This window comes from Callionymus lyra, chromosome 10 (assembly GCF_982586985.1).
Source record: "Callionymus lyra chromosome 10, fCalLyr1.hap1.1, whole genome shotgun sequence".
Classification (NCBI taxonomy): domain Eukaryota; kingdom Metazoa; phylum Chordata; class Actinopteri; order Syngnathiformes; family Callionymidae; genus Callionymus; species Callionymus lyra.
This window is the reverse complement of record NC_141827.1, coordinates 6,838,204-6,857,258: the sequence shown is the minus strand read 5'-3', so window position 1 is coordinate 6,857,258 and position 19,055 is coordinate 6,838,204. Positions and strand designations below refer to the sequence as shown.

General features: G+C 41.0%; 2 protein-coding genes across 12 annotated transcripts in view; both read right to left on the bottom strand.

Moving 5' to 3' along the window:
* Positions 1 to 425: 425 nt before the first annotated feature.
* On the bottom strand, positions 426 to 8,907 carry hp1bp3 (heterochromatin protein 1, binding protein 3). Of its 2 annotated transcripts, XM_087801141.1 has the most exons (13): positions 8,784 to 8,906; positions 8,277 to 8,362; positions 6,383 to 6,551; positions 4,718 to 4,780; positions 4,463 to 4,619; positions 4,252 to 4,395; positions 4,125 to 4,184; positions 3,887 to 4,026; positions 3,008 to 3,098; positions 2,777 to 2,936; positions 2,593 to 2,704; positions 2,324 to 2,506; positions 426 to 1,467 (listed from the first exon to the last, which is right to left on the bottom strand). In XM_087801141.1, the coding sequence occupies exons 2-13, from the start codon at positions 8,344 to 8,346 to the stop codon at positions 969 to 971; spliced, it is 1,848 nt and encodes a 615-aa protein (XP_087657267.1). In that variant the 5' UTR covers positions 8,347 to 8,362; positions 8,784 to 8,906; the 3' UTR covers positions 426 to 968. The 2 variants fall into 2 exon arrangements, with proteins under 2 accessions (XP_087657267.1, XP_087657268.1); XM_087801142.1 differs by lacking the exon at positions 4,718 to 4,780 and having other exon boundaries at positions 8,784 to 8,907.
* A 1,136-nt stretch (positions 8,908 to 10,043) lies between these two features.
* Positions 10,044 to 19,055, bottom strand: part of eif4g3a (eukaryotic translation initiation factor 4 gamma, 3a) — a 51,713-nt gene continuing 42,701 nt past the window's right edge. For all 10 annotated transcript variants that reach the window (XM_087801385.1, XM_087801390.1, XM_087801386.1 and 7 more), the window contains 12 exons: positions 17,483 to 17,573; positions 17,303 to 17,417; positions 17,009 to 17,223; positions 16,258 to 16,370; positions 15,655 to 15,827; positions 15,462 to 15,587; positions 15,289 to 15,370; positions 13,983 to 14,081; positions 12,791 to 12,928; positions 11,251 to 11,332; positions 11,038 to 11,184; positions 10,044 to 10,930 (listed from right to left, as the gene is read on the bottom strand). In XM_087801385.1, coding sequence (XP_087657511.1) covers positions 10,749 to 10,930; positions 11,038 to 11,184; positions 11,251 to 11,332; positions 12,791 to 12,928; positions 13,983 to 14,081; positions 15,289 to 15,370; positions 15,462 to 15,587; positions 15,655 to 15,827; positions 16,258 to 16,370; positions 17,009 to 17,223; positions 17,303 to 17,417; positions 17,483 to 17,573 — 1,563 coding nt within the window. In that variant the 3' untranslated portion in view covers positions 10,044 to 10,748. The remainder of the gene's footprint in view (positions 10,931 to 11,037; positions 11,185 to 11,250; positions 11,333 to 12,790; positions 12,929 to 13,982; positions 14,082 to 15,288; positions 15,371 to 15,461; positions 15,588 to 15,654; positions 15,828 to 16,257; positions 16,371 to 17,008; positions 17,224 to 17,302; positions 17,418 to 17,482; positions 17,574 to 19,055) is intronic.

The window sequence follows — 19,055 nt, the reverse complement described above, 5'->3', positions numbered from 1 at the left end:
TAAAAAAAAGTCACATAATATTTATATTAATAAGGTTTTTTTAGTTTCGACTTAATTTAACACTTTATTTTAATTAATAAGGGTTTATATTTTTATTTATTGAAGTGGTGCTTCTACTGATTAACATGTTTAATTATTCAATATATATATAATTATTCAAAATTATTCAGACAGAGTTTCTCACTAATATGAAGACAATGGAATGGTTGAGCAACATGTTGCATCTTGGGATTAATTTTCAATGACTTAAATTAAAAAAATGTTTATCTAATATCAAGAGATTTTAGTTGTTGGTAAATTAAGCTATGATGCTGGACGCCTGATTTACTACCAGGAAGTCACCTGAACACAACTTCCTGTTCAGTCAGTAACCGTCAAACTAGCTCCTCCCACTTCCTTCTCCAAACCCAAGAAAGGACACGAGCTACAAATATAGTCATTTATTAATGACCTTGAAAAAAGCTGAACAACACAGGGAATACATGCATGCAGGGTCGTGTCTGGGCTACTATCCTCCATTTTCTTAATTACAACACATTTGTTGATTACAGCAGTGAGGGAATGAAAAAATGTATGTTTACAAAGACACACATACAGACTTTTTTTTCCAATTAAAAAAAACCCAACAATGACTGAATTATTAATGCGTTCTTCAACTCTGAGCTACACCTGCAGGTCCAAACTTCGAGGAAAGAAGAGTTTGATTTTAAATAAATACAAAATTAAGTGTGTGTGGATGTTAATCGTTAGCTTGACGGTGTGTGTGCGCTGCCAGGAGTAGAAAAGATGTGTTACTCGTAACTCAAGTTGTGATTGTGTTTGTCGTCGCGACTCGACGCACACGCTGGACCTCGGCGCCCCCTGAACTGTAAGATAAGTCTACCGTAAAAATCATAAAAAAAGAACTACCGCCCCATGAAAACAGGGAAAATAATAATAAAAAACAGAACTCAGTTCTTGGCGGCGTCTCATTTCCTGCCTCTCTTGCGCCCCGACTTCTTCGCCGCTTTCGCCCCCTTCTTGGGTGACGGGGCCGACTCCGCGGCCTTGGAGGCGGCTTTCGTCGCCGGTTTCTTGGCGGGAGACTTGGTCGGCTTCCGCGGCGGCTCCTTGACCTCGGGCTCGTCCGAGGACTCGTTCTGGTCTTCCTCGTCGTCGTCGGTGTACTTGGGGCGCTTGCCTCCTCTCCGGGGCGTCTCCCTGGGACCCACGGACTCGTCGGAGGAGGCGTCTCGTGCCGCCGGTCGCTTGGCCGCTGCTCGCTTGGCCGTCTTCTTCACGGCGGCGGGCTTGGGCTTGCTGGCGGGCGCCGCCTTCTTGGCGGGCGTGGCTTTCTTGGCGGGCGTGGCCTTCTTGGGCGACGCCGCCGCCTTCTTGACCGGAGACTTTCTGGAGACGGCTTTGGCTTTAGGCTTCTTGGCCGGGGGAGGACGCCGGGCTTTAGGGGGAGGTCTTCTCTGGACCGGCCTGGAGGTTTGAACACAACGATTAGTCGAGCTTCATTATTATAACAGTCTTGTTCTCCTCACAGCAACATGACATGAGTATTTCATCAATAAAGTTTTGATCAATATCGTACTTTTCTTCCCCTTTAAATCGTCAACAAAGTCTGGTATAATAGTGTAATGTTTGCATCAACGCAGCCTCAGAATTTAAAGTGTTAAACCACCCAAAAATCTAAATAAATACATTTAATTTACATTTTTAATCCACAGAACTGTTTAATATTCTTTTAGTACAACTTTCTCTTGGCTTTATAATCATAGTTTATTTGTATTAGAGCCATTTTATTTCAATAAACTTAAGTTAAATTTAAAATAAATTCTTTAGTCACAATTAAAAATTAAATATCCATGGTGTTTGTCATTTTTCTTTGCAATTAAACTCCTGGCCACTAGATGGCAGCAGTCATTACGTCCTCTGCAACTAATGGAACAATGAAATCGTACGATGACTGAGGACGAGAGGATACAGTGAGTCCAGCAGCTTTAAAAGCTGATGTTTGAACACATTTTGGTTTGAAAACAAATGAATGCAGTTACGACTTCATCAAGAGTCATGTGGTCGGTAAATACTACAACACCAGAGTCAAGTACTCGACAATACTACACATATATACTCGATACTACAGTATCATCAAACATTGTAAAGTATCAAAAAGGTTCTTCTAAACTCTTTGGCACCTTCTACAAAGATGTGGTTACAAAGTATTTTGTCGACTAACGTTCACTATGATCTGAGGCGTCATCAATTACCCAGAAGCATTAGAGGCGAGGAAGTAACAAACTGCTGGTTATTTCAAAAATCAATAATCAAAACTGACTTTGGACGAACTGGAGCCTCGTCTTCAGACTCTTCATCCTCCTCCTCGTCGTCCTCTTCTTCTTCTTCTTCTTCCTCTTCTTCTGACTCCTCGTCTTCGTCCGAAGAGTCCGACGTCTTCCTGCGTTTGGGGGTGTTTTTCTGTGGAGGCTCTTTGAACTTGTCGGGGTACAGGACGGTGGGGCTGCAGGGGGAACAGAAGGACTTTAATGCAACAACCAGTTGAATTACGGAGCATTTGTCGTCTTCCATCGACAGGCGGTGACCGACCTCGGGTAGAAGGGGAAGCAGAGCCGATACGTTCCAGTGAAGCCGTGGCCGGAGATCTGCTCCATCCAGCCCAGGACTTTGCACTTGGTCAGGGTCCTCCTCAAGCTGTTCACTGAAGGTGGAAACCATGTTTCTCATCAGATGTTTTCTCATCTCACATCTTTCCAGCATCTCAAACACTCACTCAGGTGATGCTCCTTGGCGTCCTTGTTGGAGTCCAGCATGAACTTCCTCAGCGAGGTGGTGCTGCAGGTCTTGGGTTCGTTCATGGCAGTGATGGCGGCCTGGAGGGCGTCGTCCCACGGGCCGCTCTTCTGTGACGCCTGGTTGTTGTTGCGCTTGAGCTGCGACGACGAGACGCGTTTGAAGGCGAACCGTGGATTCTGGCGCCGGAGAGACCGAGAGAGAAACTCACCTGGAAAGTTCCTGTGGCTCCTTTTCCAGTGATTTGCTCCAACTGTCCTTTTTCCACCGCCTTCACCAGCGCCGACTTCAGGACGTCTGGTCTGAGGAGGCGAGAGAGAGAACCTTGTTCGTCAAACTGTGTAGTTTAGTCTCTGAACACTGAACAGGAAGTTGTGTTCAGGTAACTTCCTGGTAGTGAATCAGGCGTCGTCACAGTGAAGGTGTGCAAGAGTCAGAATAATTAATTTAACATTTAAAATGTTGAAACTTTATATTTTTATTGAAAACATGGAAGTATAGAAACATATTTTTAAATGATTGAATTCATTTTTATATTGTAACTTTGAATTTGTTTTTTCAATAAATGTTTTAAAAAAGTTTCTGAATGATTATTGAAAATGATATAAGAAATAATCATACATTGAAAAGAAACATTTTAATGTATTCAGTTACTTTAATAACAGTTGTAAACCACCATAATAGCCCTATTTTTTATTAGAGTTTGATACTCTTATATTAATATTTAAAAATATGCTGTAGATATTTTTTATTTAATACAAAAATGGTGACACTATTATACCAACATTTTTAAATTTCAATTAAAACAGGTAAAAATAAACATGTATAAAATTAATTAATTAGAAAATATTCAATCAATCATTAAAAAAAACAACTTTATATCGACATTATTGAATTCAATGATTCAATAAAAATAATAAACTTTTCAATATAGAAATATTGAAGCAATAATAATTAAATGCTTGGAAGAAAAAAAACACATCCCATTTGTTAAAATATAAAATATTCAGATCTACTTCTATAGAAAATATAAAGTAAAATGAAGAAGTTCTAGCAACGATGAGTAACGTAAACAGGTTCTGAAGCTCACCTGCGCTCGATGTTGAAGTCGGGGAAATGCTTCTCCAGGTACTTCTTGATCAGGGTGTATGACGCCTCCTTGGGTTCACACAGACGAGTGATGATGAGCGGGAGGGCGTCGCCCAGAGCTTCCTGCTTCTGTTGACTCTTCTGCAGGACAAAGATTCAACCATAAAGTTACTTTATTCATGCACTGACTTGTCCCAGCTAGCCGGGGACAACCACACACCCACTGCCGAAACCCCTACCTTGGCAGCGCTGGGCTTCTTCCCGATGGTGAAGGTCCCGGACAGACCTTTTCCCTTCAGCTGAAGAAGAAGAAGAAACCACGAGCGTGAGAAGAACGAAGACCACGCGGTGTCTGGAGGAACATACCTGCTTGATGGTGCCCTTCTCCAGGTGCTTCTTCATCGCCTTCTTGATGAGGAACTTCTTCCTGTCCAGCTCCATCCCGGGATACTTCTTCAGGATGAACTTCATGACCGACTGGTAGGAGATGCCGGTTCTGTCTGTGCAGGACTGTGAGGGAGGAGCAGGAGTTTAAGCGAGGGCGAGGAGGTAGAAGGTCCTTCTAACTGGTACACACCGTCACGGCCTCCACGAGGATGTTATCCACCTTGTGTTGAGTCCCTGCATAGTTGGTAACGGGAAGCTTTTTGCTCGCGGACACACTAGCCCACGCAGGGATTGTCCTTTTCACCTTCTTGGCTTTTCCCTTCTCATACTTGTAGCCGTCCTTCAGCCTGTTGTCAGAAGGATCAGGTTCAGTGACGCGACTGGGTTCTAGCGAGCGATATTTCACTGTGAAGGCTGCCACCCTTTATCGTTCTCACATCCTCACCTTGGTAGGAGAACATAGCAGTGTGTTGCGCACTGTCCGGCCTCGCAGTCCTTGCATTTCTCACTTTGTCACCCACCGGAAAGACAAAATGAAGTTTCAGAACATCGGCCTTAGTGACCAGAGTGAGTGTCATGAGTGAATACACTGTGATCCCGGACCAGCGTCGGGAGGTGGAACCAGATTAGCTGAAGGCCACAGGGTTTGATGGCTTTAGAATCATCTTTATTGGTCAGATTTCAATAAAGATATGTATCGATTAACAAGGAACATGCATATATTCGCCTCTCTTCATTTTTGTGTTGCAATTAAACTTACGACCACTAGATGGCAGCAGTATTTATGTCCCCCGCAGTTAAAGGAACAATAAGACCTCAGCGATGACTGAGGACGAGAGGATACAGTGACTCCAGCAGCTTTTAAAGCTGATATTTGGACATAATTTGGTTTGAAAACAAATGAAAGCAGTTACGACTTCGTCAAGAGTCATGTGGTCTGTAAATACTACAACACCAGAGTCAAGTACTCCACAATACTACAACTATATCCTTGTTACTGCAGTATCACTACATGTTGTATCGTTGACCCTGTATCCTACGGCAGATTCTTGACAATACACGCCTCTAAAAATTGATGCATATTTAAGTAAAATGTATAAACTTTAGGGTATTAATCGGCCGGCTGTGTTTTGCATCTTGACCGGGTCAGCGCCACCGTCTATGTCTTAAAGGGCCAGATGACACTGGGTCTGGAGTCCAGTTACTTTGTAGAACATGTACTCAAACTGTATCCATATCCACTGTTATTTTGAAGTGTATTCATCGTACAATTGAAGTAAAAATCCTCCATGTCTTGGAAACACTGTATCCGAAGTGCCAGGAAGATGCTAACTGTAGGGTCAAAGGTCGAGCTGCTGGACGTGCTAAAGGAGAAGCTACACTACAAAACAAATGGATCTTTAGTTCTGTGTAAAAAGAAGGACGTCACAGACGAGGGTGGGGAGGCAGCGCCATCAGAGGAGCTGTAATGTTTAAGTGGTCATTCATCATTTCATGGTTGTAGGTTTTTGAAGGTAAACCGTGTTAGAACGTGGAAAGTGTTAATGAAAGTTAGGGAAAGATTTAAAGAGTTCAAGGAGGGATTATGAGGCCTCGACATATATATATGAACAGTGAAGAAACAAATTGACTACCTTGTAGGTCTTGTAGGTTAAGTTTTAAGAATGTTTTTGTTTTCCTTAATTCATTAAAAACACCAAAATAGAATTGAAGAACTTTGAGTCAATGACGAGAGTAAGTTTGTCGTCTAAACTCAAACCATAACTTAAATTAAGTGTTTGAACTCAAAGAGACTTGTTGAGTCACTCGTGTTCACCACAGACAACGATATGAAATCGTGAAAAATCTACAAGTTAAAAAAAAGTGAACTGAAAACTTTTATATGCGACGACAACTGTGGTAAGAAAAGAAATCAATATGTTGGCGACGGATGCGGGAAGATCACGTGACTGCCTGGTGCACACGAGACAGTTGGTCTACAGACTGCAACAGTCGGAGGAGCCGCTGCCGTCGTCCGACGGAGGTAAGGACATACGGATAAAAGTGCCATCAGAGTGAAATATCGCAGTGATCCTTGTCTGCTGCAGACCTGTTGCTGGCTGAGACTCACCCTTTCTTCCCAGTTCCCTCGCCTTCCTTGTCCTCCTCGGCCTTCTCGCCGTTCTCCACGGGCTTGGACTCACCCGCCTCCGCATCCTTCTCCACCTCCGGTGCTGCCGCCGAGGACTCGGCTTGTTCCTCGTCGGTCGAGGGCGACTCTTCTGCGGCGGCAACAGGCTCTGGAATCACATCCAACGATCAACCATTGTCAAGTTAAAATGAAGATATTTAGCAGTTTCTTGGGCAGCATCATATTCTTGTTGAAAGACTTTATTCAAAGCAACTTATGACGCTTGGATCGACATCTGAATCCAAGGTCACACCACTGGACAGATGTTACAGACACCACTATAGGTGACCCCCTTAAATTAGATTCACAGGTTCTCCTGGAAGTTCTCACACCAGGAGACAAGGTGTCAGAGTGAAGCAAAAGTTTCAACAAAACTTTAAAACACTATAGTACAGTACTTTATAGGGGTGTGTACTGTCAAGAATACAAATATACTGGGATACTTGATGAACTTTGACAAATTCAATTTCAGAATATCTGCCGTTGCATAGTAACACATCACTGCTGATTCATGCTTAACAGCAGTATTTATGTCCCCCACAGTTAAAGGAACAATAACAACTGTGTGAAGACTGGGGACGAGAGGATACAGTGACTCCAGCTTCTTTTAAAGCTGATGTTTGAACATATTTTGGTTTGAAAACAAATGAATGCAGTTACGACTTCGTCAAGAGTCATGTGGTCTGTAAATACTACAACACCAGAGTCAAGTACTCGACAATACAACACAAATATACTTGTTACTAAAGTATCACTATATGTTGCATCGTTGACCCTGTATCGTGATACGCATCCTACCAGATTCTTGCCAATACACACCTCTATAAATTGCTGCATGTATAAAGTACATGTATAGATCACATCACATACTGAAAACAAACAGAAGTACAGAACTACATATGTAGTTCAAAAGAAATACAAACAAGACATATTTAAGCCCCCAGTACACAATAGTATGCGGTTTTGATTGTTTAAGCGCTTCGTGACCCTGGTCTGGAAAAGTGCTATACAAATATAAATTACTTACTTAAACATAGTTTTTGTTTACGAACAGCATTTGAATTTACACATCTAAGGGAATACCTCGAGGTGTTATTCCTCAGTAGAGCTTCGAGCTGTAAACTGAGCTCAGAGACAAACGTTCAAAGAATTTAATTGATCTGTGAGTGAAAGGTTCTCATCTGTGAGTGAAAGGTTTCAGACTCCATTCACTTGGTCTGTCCACTATAAAGCAGTCATTTTACCTCTTAATACTATGAATAACATGAATAACTAGAAATAGAATTTGAAAAATGTAATTTAAAACTATCAGAAGTTTATAAATACATATAATATAAAGTATTAATGCATGATTTTGATGGACTAAACACAGAGGCTTGTAACACTTTTGATCGTTTAAGAAAAACAAACTTTGTTCGGTCAGTTACTTCTCAAACGAAGTAAAGTACATGAGATTAAAACTGGTTTCTATCGGTTATTTCTGCAACTGTGATTCTGTTAAAACATTTTTATTTATAAACGGTTACCATGTGGTATTAGATTTGAAACCAACACACAATCTTCCACTTTTTGTTTCACGTATTTTTTAGGCGACATTTTAAATTTACATTAAGGAACCGTTTTAGATTCATAACTGTAACGTATTTGATACTTTTTAGGATCTTCAGGAACTTGTATTATCAGCAAGAGTTACAACTTTCGAGAAACTTTCACGAAATAAAAGTGTATTTATTGTAAAAAACTGTTGGAGCTCCTGCGAGCGTGTGTGACGGTGATGCGTTCACGGCACGTTGGGATTTCTGGTCTTTTTTTAATGGACGACCCTTGGCCTCACCTTTCTCCGCTGGTGCAGCGGCAGGGGCCTTCTCCTTGCTGGGAGTCGCTGCTGCTCGTCGGATCGGCATCACACCTGGAGTCTCGCTGCACAAGTCAGAACCACAACAAACCGGAATTTAAAGCAACGCGTTTTTTCAAAAGTTGAACAGCAGCTGCGTCTCATGCAATGGCGGCTCCTTCATTCATCCGGGCCTGGTCCGCGCCAGACAAAAGACACCAGCTCTCCCCCGCGTGAACACATCTGCGGGACCCCTCTCAACGTGGCTGCGTGTGCGCGCGCGAACACAGCGTTACATCCTAGTTCGAGGAAGACGAGTCGAGCAGGAGAATCATCGCCATTTTGTGTGTGTGTTTGAGCTCCGACACAGAGATGGCGTCGCGGTGGATAAAAAAAAAAAAATCCATTTCGCTTCGCATCCCGTGAAAAACTCCTGCTCGCCCGCACAACACGCACCTACCGTGCACGACGCGGGGGAAGCGCGCGGAAGTGCAAAACGACTCTTACCTGATTTAATCCGAGAGAAATGGGATTTTATTCGGGCGACAATTTTCTGCACGACCCTTTATTTCGATTTGTTTACAGGCCCCGCCCCTCGCACTCGCTCTGACGTCACCGGGGACAAACGTAAGCGCGCGCGGCTGTCATGGCGGACGACGCATCACAGAGTTTCTTTTGTTTTGGTTTAAAAAAAAAAAATAGAAAAAATAAAACCAAACCTTCTCCGTCGTTTTCTTCCTGCAGCTGCTGAAGTGAACAAGAACCAGAACCACAAACCACTATTATCGCTGATATTCAAGTAAATACGAGGCGGATTTAAAAAAATAAAATGGTTAAAGACTACAAATCCGGGTGAGGGATGGTACGTGTTTGATGCGAAGCATCACGGGATATGTAGTTCTTCGTCTTCATACAGGAAATGGAAGATAGTCAAGTCGGACCCGCCAGAAACTTTTTTTTTTAAAGAAAAAAGTAAAGTATCGACTCACTTATTTTTAACGATTCAATAAAATAATTCGTCTATTGAAAGGTTGATTTTTGTTGTTTAATAAGTTAATTAATTTTTTTTTTTAAATGATTAGTTTGATATTTTCATTCCTATATATATATATATATATATATATATATATATATATATATATATATTCAATATATTTATATTAGCCTTTTAAATTTAATATCGTATTTTGGCGCCATTATACTGATATTTATATATTTAAATTAAAAGGCTACTAATAAAAAATATACAATTTAGAAAATGTAAATGATGGATACAAAAAACAACCAAGTTCACCCCTTTAAAGAAATCATTGAATCCAATTATTAACTTAAAAAAAACAATCACTAGTAAAAAATTCTTTCCAAAGAAAGTTTTAACATTTGAAATGTTACATTCAACCATGAAGACAATGATATAGTTATTTAAATATACTGCTTTTAAAATAAGATCAGACGAACATTTTTGAATATGAAGTAAAAATTAAGCTTTAAACCTTGATTGATGAACATTTACATATGTTTGAAAAGACAAATTTGTTCCCAAATCACATCTTGAAGATCTTAAGTAAATACGTGTCATGATAGAATCACGGAGAACAGTGGAGGGTCTCCTGCTGATGACATCACCATACCGTGGAAATGCAAACGAACCGAGAGTTTCACTGAAACCACGAGATCTCGTCGGCCTTCGACGAAACTCTGAACATCAACTGATACACGTTCACATCAGAAGAATCAGCTTTTTTTTTAAATACCTTTTGTCTTTAATGTATTTACAAGCTTTAGTTGGTTCTGAAGTGTTACAAGCGAGATCAGCGTCCTTGGCCAGTTGTTGTTTCTTCAAGCTCGTGTTCCGCTCGCTCTGCGCCGGACAGTTCTGCGGCGTCTCGCGTCGTCGTGGCGATGCATACATACGTCCACCTCTCCCGAGGCGCATGTTCAGAACCTCCGATCCTCCCGTCACACGTCAACAGTTTCTGTGCATCCACTCCTCTTTTTTTTTTTTTGTCGTTTTGTGTCAGCTTCCCAAAATAAAGTCGTGGTTCTCTGTTTTAAAGCAAACAGCGTAGAATCCAAGGGAGGCTATCGGTAATTATTATTTTGTTATTATAATTATTATATTGTTATTTCTGTCCTCGCGTCTCATTGTTGCAGTCCTTAAAAAAATAATAAATTAAACAGTTTCATAACCTATGTATTTTTAAGCCTTTTTCTTAAAAAGTAACAAAAAAGTTAAATTTTAAAACAAAAATATTTTCTATGTATAATACAGGTTTTTTTTTTTTTTTTTTTTCTTTTAGTGCTTCTGCCATCGGGATTCAAACTCAAAATGGCAGCAAGTTTCAGAACCGTACCGCAGAAACCGAAAAGGAAATCCAGCCGCGAACAAGTCGTCCCTCACAGCCGCGTCGCTCCGAAGTGTTTGTTTCTAAAAAGGAAGTCGTTGAACTATGGAGTCCCGGGCGCCGCTCGTCAATTGTCCTCCGACTCCTCCTCGGCCTCCCGCAGCCACGTGAAGAACGCCGTCACCGACTTGAGGGCCACGCCTTTGCCCTGCAGCTCCGCGGGGTCCTTGCTCGACTCCCACTTGTAGAACGCGTCCTCCGAGATCACGTCCTCGTCGTAGAGGCAGTCGAAGAACATCCGGAGAAGATCTACGGGACGCAGAAGATTAAACGATCAGAGGATGTTGTTGGACGTTTTGACTTCTTATCTTCACACCATCAGAACCATCATGATCATCTTGAGATGAAGGACTTACTTGGAGGTTGATCGAGGGAAACTATCAGTGCCTGAAGTGCATAAAGTGCTTGCAGCTGTCGCTCAGTGTCTGAGTTAAGGTACTTGAGTAATACGGGCAATCTTCTCTGGATGATGGCCGTGTCCACCCGACAGCTGGTGTTCTCGTCTGAGGGCAGACAGTCCACAGTGGGTCAAGATGACGCGGGTCCACTTTTTAAACGTCGTTGTTTACCTTTCACTGCAGCTTTACACACCGCCGTCATCAAGGCTCTCAGGAAGGAAGACGAGCTGGTCTGAGATTCATCCAGGTTTGCCTGAAACATGAAGAGGACGTGAGATGATACTAGTGTATTTTATTCATGTGGTCCAGAGTCGAATGTGTCCTCATAACCAAGACTTATTGTGACAAAGTCCAACTTCAGTTGAGACATGAAGCCAAGAAAAAGCACAAATAAAAGTGTCTTCAGATGTTTCTTGAAGGAGTCAGTAGATCATCAAACACAGAGATCGTTCCAAAGCTTAGGAGCAACAGTCTGGAAGGATTTCTCTCCTCTGGTCCTGAAGTTCAGGAACCATCAGTAGATTCTGATCCACAGACCTTAGAGCCCGAGCTGGGGTGTAAGTCTGGATCAGATCACTGATGGAAGGTCTGACCATGAATAGTTAAGTTCTTGAAATGGGAGTTATTCTACTAGAGCGGCTCAGAATACTCGCTGCAGTTTTGTATCAACTGCAGGCGAGAAGATCCTTCTTGTTTAGACATGAAAACAAACTGTTACAATAGTGTAAACGAGAAGATACAAACACCTGGATTATAATCTCCAGATCATGTTGTGACATCATTTTAATGAGTTTAAAGATTTTTCTCAGTTGAAGGAAATAGTTTCTGGTCAGTTTTCTTCAGTGTTGAACAAGAGACATGTCTTTGTCAAATACAACACCCAGGTTTCTCAGTTTTACTGACTTAAGTCACCCAAGTACTGACTCACTGAAAGCTTTAACATCAGGAGCAATAACCAGAGTTTCAGTTTTGTCCAGATTTAGCTGCAAACATAAATCCTTCATCTTAAAGATGAGAAAGTTCACAGACCTAAACGACCTCTGATTTAAATGGAAGTGTGGCCTTTTAAATAAATGCGTGACATGTCTGTGGTTTGTATAACTTTACGAAATGATTGTCGTCTCATTCTGTTCAACAACAACAACAACTCCTCCTCCATCGTTCCTCTTTCCCCTGTGGACAAAAACACGCCCTCAATTCAGCCAATCGGTGAGTCCCTCAGTCTCACGACACCTTCAATGATCGATGCAAAACAATGAACTTTACCTACGAGAAAAGTGAATCTTCGATTCTGTAGATAATAAAAAAAAAAGCAGGAAAGAGACGAGGGTTGGGACACGATCAGCTGTAATACTTTACAAGGCGAGTCATTCTGAATGATTTCATGTTTTTAACAGTATTAACATTGAGAACGGACAGATTGGAAAGGTTGATAAAGAATGAAAGGAGGCCCACGAGTCAGAAAATTAAACGGATATATTTAAGTTCCCATTAAATGAGTTAAAATATAATTCAATATATCAACCACTGTGATCTCAGCAGAAGTTTTTCAACACAGCGTGGATTTGTCTCTTTGACCTCTAAACTCTCATGTCCTTCACGTCAGGTGTTTCCACCGAACAAAGCTGCACTCATGACTAGAACTACTTCTGCACTAAACCTCAATCTTTGCCTCCATGATTGTCGACGAGAGCTCTGACGCGCGTCTCACCTCCACCCAGTCGAAGATCTTCTCGTCACTGGCCATCTCCTCCAGGAGTCTCTCCAGCTGGCAGCCCAGGTCCTCCGCAGACACAACACTTGTTAACAAGGACGTCTCGACGTCGTCGGACAAGACGGACTGAAGCTTCTGTTTCAACGAGAGAAAAAATGAACGATCGGTCAAAACTTTAAGTGTTTATTTGAATCTTATCGTGTAACATAACAGACATGATGACAGTGTTCAGAGGATGATGAACACTGTCATCAGTGAACAGAGAAGCAGATGGAGTGAACGAACTTCTCCCATGATGCAACACTAATCGACTCGGGGACTCATTCATTCCTCGTGTTATTACTGTTTAACTCCGAGTTTAGGGCAGAAGTGAAGTGAAAAAATAATGTTATTGTATGTTAACCTTTGTCTTTGTTATTTTTCTTTGATCTATGTTCCTTATCTTTAGACTAAGATTGTGTTGTCTTGTAAGTAAGTAAGTAAGTAAGTAATATTTATTTATATAGCGCTTTTCCAGACCAGGGTCACAAAGCGCTTAAACAATCAAAACAATATTCAATAAAGTACATACTTTAAAGATCAAGATAAAACTGATAACACAACAGGAGTTCCAGAAAATTAAGGAAAAGCCTGAACAAATAAAAACGTCTTCAGATGTTTCTTGAAGGAGTCAGTAGATCATCAAACACAGAGATGGTTCCAAAGCTTAGGAGCAACAGTCTGGAAGGATTTCTCTGAATCGTGTTCAGGAACCATAAGTAGATTCTGATCCACAGACCTCAGAGCCCGAGCTGGGGTGTAAGGCAGGATCATATAAGTTATATAAGGAGGAGCCTGACCATGAATAGATCTGAAAGTAAGAACCAGAATTTTAAAGTTGATCCTGAAAGAAACTGGAAGCCAGTGAAGAGTTCTGAATCAACTGCAGGCTTGTACTTTCTTTTTATAGAAACTTTGTTTATGATCTATTGTCTGTTTTGCTGTGTTCTGGAAAAACAGTTTCCCAAAGGAGACCAGAAGGTCCAGAGGGATCAATAAAGTCTAACTACCTATGTTTTGTCAAGAATATAAAAACAAAAACACACATTCAGCTTCATTGGTGACAAAGACGTGTTGACCTTCACGTTAGTGTCGTGTACAGAAAGATGCGAGTGATAATAAAATGAAGCGTCCAAACGTCGTCGCTCACCTGCTCCGAGATAAAAGCCTGGACGTCTTCACCCTCCGGTAGGAAGTCGGTCCAGTCGAGGCTCGATTCTCTCCACAAAGAACCCACAGTTCTATGGCTCTGTGGAGACACAGCGCTGTGAGCGACCTGATGGTTCTGCAGCTCGTTTGACCATCACATGGATCTTCATGACTTTAAATATATTGGATTAATGTGTTTACTTTAAATCATCATCAGTCTTGTATGAAACCAAAGATCATTTGTTTTAAGGAGCTTCTTTCGTGACATGTATCATTGTTCAGGTTGGGTCGCAGGGGTAGCTGCAGCAAAGAGACCCGGAGCTTTACTGGGAGACTCCTGAGGTGCTTTCGAGCCTAGCAGGTGACATAGTCTCTCTGATGTAACCTGGGTCTGTCCCGAGGTCTCCTCCCAGTAGGAAGATCCCAAGAGCATCTTCAACATGATTCCCTTGATGGGAGCAGTGGTTCTTTACTGAGTCTCTCCTGAATGACTGAGCTCACATCGTCTCTGAACGAGTCCAAACCAGCCGATCTATTCACAATATTGTTCCTTCTGGATGTTCAAACAAACAACTGAGATGATATCATGCACGAGTGTTGGATTTACTTTAAGATGCTGTTTTGATTCTAGTTGTTATGTAATTATTTTCTAAATTAAAACAAAAAAAACTGTTAATAAACTACGTAGAACTCCATGTCCACATTTGACATGTTTAAATTTCTCCAAAGTGTCCCAAATCGCACACTTACATTTAATATTTTGAGTGCACAAGTGCATCCTGGTGAGCAGTGTGCGAAAATGTAGTGTGCAATGAGCACTCAAATGGCAAGAAAATTGAGTGTGGATCGATGGACACTTTCCACACTTAACAACCGCCATCTTAGTGATGTAGATGAAGCTAAACTGAAGCTACGTCAGTGACGACGCGTCCTCGGAGCAGATACTGATGTAAATGTCTCGAGAAAACACACTTTTTTACACAAAACAACAATAATAACACAATGAAACACAACTTAATAACTTGTTTCAATTGGTGAAAAGCGCTGTCAGTGATGGTGTTTCAACGACGAGTTACAATCAGTGTTAAAAAGTAGAAGAAGAAGAAGCTAAGTGTGTAGCAGAAGTGTGTGATTTGAGACAGAACTACACTGTCCAAATTTGCTCACTGCACAACTAAGTGCACTGTCTTACAGTGTACTGTAAAGCAGTGCACTCAGAGAAGTGCGCGACTTGAGACGCATCAATGGATTGTGTATCTTATTTCCTGTGATGATGTCGACATGAAATGAACGTTAGACTTTCTCACCATTTGTTTGCATAGTATGTGCAATATTTCGGACATTAAGATTCCAGCTCTTCCAACAGGAAGCAAAGGTTTGCTTAATTCACTGCGAAGAGAAAGAGCGACAGTGAAGGAGACGACGATGTTTGAACATTGAAGTGAAGGAGATGATGTTGGAAGAGTACACCAGTGGATACCTAAAGAGCTCTCTCATAGAGAAGCATCCATCTTTCAGCACCGGGCTGAGCAGCTCCGCCAGGTACGACCAGATATGAGGAATGTCGATGGCCATGTCGTCCGCCTGCTCCAGCATCTCGGAGAAACTGAAAGCAAGGGTCAAAGGTCATTTGCCATCCAATCCTAATTAGAGGAAAAAAAACAACTACCGACCCTTTGTAGAACTGGGATTTTGGCAGGGTTCCCTTCTGCACCAGTTGGAAGAAGAGCTGACCCAGGTGGTCCCGTGCCATCTGACTGCGCTCCAGGGTCGACTCCACGCCCACTTGCACAAAACAGTGCAGCTGTGGACCCAGATCCAGCTCATCGACACACTGGACCGCCTCCTGCAGAGGGGACGCGTCAAGGTCGATGCAGCGTTAGAGACGAACGAGGAAGTGAATCTTGTGTAACGTCTTATTGAAGTCTTCATCTCAGGATTATATTTATAACTCACTTTGTCAATGTAGGACATCAGTGTATTTTGTATTTTTATAGGTTTATCTGCCCAACAATAGGTTTTTAATACAAGAATAAATATCAACTTATGATATGTTTTGGAACTCATGGACCTCTGAAACGGATCAATGGTAAAACGATTATGGACAAACTGAATAATTCATATCTCGAAGTACATTATTCTGCAGTTACATTTCTTGGGCGTCAGCACAGACTGTGGTGCTGAAATCACACCATTAACCCTCATGTCACACAGCAACAGCTTTAATTTGACTTTTATTCAACGCATCTCGCGGCGAACAAAACAACATTTCTCACCTTATAATCTTTAATGTGGAGGAACTCGTCAATGATGGACTTGGACTTCCTCTCGAGCTCCTCCTCTGACAGCCCGGATCGACCCGGGGTCTCAGCCACGACTTCTGCCTTTGCTGGAAACAGGATTTCTGCCATTAGTCCGTTGATAATTGCTCAGTTACACCAGGAAACAAAGGCTTATATGAAATACCAATGGAAAAATAATACAGTCATCTTTACCCTTTCTTCTCAGATCAAGCATTACTTATAGTTTATATTTACACACACGTGTCCAATTCAATTCATTGTAGAAAGATGTCGTCAAAAACAAAGAAAGCTGTAATTATTGACTTATTTGAACAGCAGATAAACAGATAAGCAACACGACCACGGAACTTATCGGGAAGCAATAATTACGGCACCAACCACGGTTCCAACAAAAACAGTGAACTCCCATGAAACCTTTTCTACACACTGCTTTATTTAGAGACCGCTGAGTGGGCGCTACTATACTATAGTTAAAGTGATCTGTGATTGGCTGGCTGGGCGGCAAAGCATTGTGGGAGCTGTTCATGTCAGCGTTATTTGGGAGGGATGTGGCTCTTTATGTGGATTGAAGGGAATGGAAGTTTAAATAAATGTTGTTAAATGAAACGAGTGAAAAATTAAATTCAAGGAATATGTTTAATACGAGCCTAACCCTCGTGACAAACGAGTATAAATATGTATATAAAATGATCATCTTCCATAAAAAGATAAAAACAGGAAGTACCTGTCGTTCTGCTTCGCTCGCACTCAGGTTTCTCTTCAGTCACGCTGGGTCTGCGGGGCTCGGCGAGCTCTCGGTCTCGTCGTGGCACCTCAGGTGTTTGATTCTCCACCAGCTCCTTGGAACTGTCGCCTCTCATGAAGGCCACCTGCCGTGAAGATGCTGGAGCAGCAATCAGTGGCTTCTCGCTCCGCTCCCTCGTTGAACTGTTGCGAGTGCTAGGAGGTGGAAAAAAGAAAAAAGGATGAATATTTAGTCTTGACAAACACAAGTGTTAGGACATGGACACCACTTTACCTTCCTAGTGTTCTCCTCGAGTCAAAGTCCTGGTTCTGAGGGGGCGTGGCGGGGACTTGAGACGACTGGAGAGCAGAGAATCGGTTCAGGCTGCTGCCCGTCCTCGACAACTCCGCTGTGAGGAGAAAACAACAACATGAGCGTCGATGATCGTTCTGATAAAGATGGAGAAGGTCTCACCGGAGTCGCTGGCCTTGGCTCCGCCGCTGCTGCCCTTCACCCACGTGACCTGAGCTCGAGGTCCCAGCTGGATCTTCTCGTCCATCTGAGGCTGCAGAAAGAGTTCACACAGTCAGGAGAGGAAAAAACTAATGTGGTTTGATCGAACCTCCCGGATTAATTCTGTCAGAGGGAACTTAAGACAAAGAAGAAGAACTTATCGAGTGAAAGTTTATCTGATTCTTTAAATGGAACAGATTCTTTGATTGGTCTTTAAAAAGTATTTGCTTTTGTCATTTTAAATTACATTACATTCATTTTATTAAATTGAAAATATATAAGAAATATATCAGAATATTATGTTCATTTTACGTTCCTTAACTACTACCGTTTTCTTTTCAAATTATATTTTTTATTATTATGTTTTGTGATAAAAACAAATATAGACCTGAATATTATTATTATTTTAAATATTTGCACTTTCGTTTAATACTTCCCTAACTTGCTGCTGTGTCAAAACAAGTTTCCGTACAATAATAGTAATTTATACATCATATTTTTCTATGGCTATCCGTGTAAAATGTGACAACTTACTACAAAAAGAATAATAATTAAAAAAAGTAGAATATAAGAAATAATATCTTTTACTTATTTTTGACTACAGTGTTGTCGTTTCTTCCATTTTAATTTTGGCTTTATTTGTATTTGTATGTAAATTATTACATATTTTATAAAGGCTCGATTACCATGCAATACCATGTATTCATTCATTAAGGTATAATCTTACTCTTAATTTCCTTAAATATTTTTTTTCTGACCTGACTTCATTAATTTCTAATATTTATTGTTCTTCATGCGAGCTAAAAATATATATAAAATAACAATAAACTGCTTTTTAAACTAAATAGAACTTGTAGAGGCTAATTAATAGAACATATTTTGCTTTTAATCACATCATCCGATTCATTTTATGTAACAATGAGAAGCTTCCGATTATTCCGGCAGGGGGAGCCCTGGAGTTTCTGTGTAAAATAGCAATGCCATATATCAACAGTGGGGGCGCTGTCTTCACTCAGTAAAGACGAGTAAAAGAAGCGTTTGTTTTCGAGGCTCAGTCCAGCAGAACTTCACAAAAGAGACACTTTGTTCCAAACCAGCGCTTCAGCTAAAGATGATAATTTAAAACACAAGTGGCCAGAACTCGCTGTTTTTTCGTTTTCTTTTGAGTGCAAATATATCAAACTGAACTTTTTTTGGGAAAATCTGCACTATTGTTATTTGCTAAAACAAACTCAACATCTAATAAAATGTAAAATACTGAGACATATTTTGATATTAAATGTTGTACAAATAATGTAGTATTTTGAGTATATTGATCACCGTCAATCAAAGTGATAGATAAGCACTAACAAAAAGGAGGAAATGTTATATATATATATTAATAGAGACCGTTTTTCTTTATTTCTAAATGAAGAAATGTCTTCTTCACTCACAGATACCTTCAAATACTTTAATTATTCAAGTATGCATTTAAACCATCTCTATAAAGAGCAGGAAGTCATGAACTTCTCGCACCTTCACCTCGACTCTCATC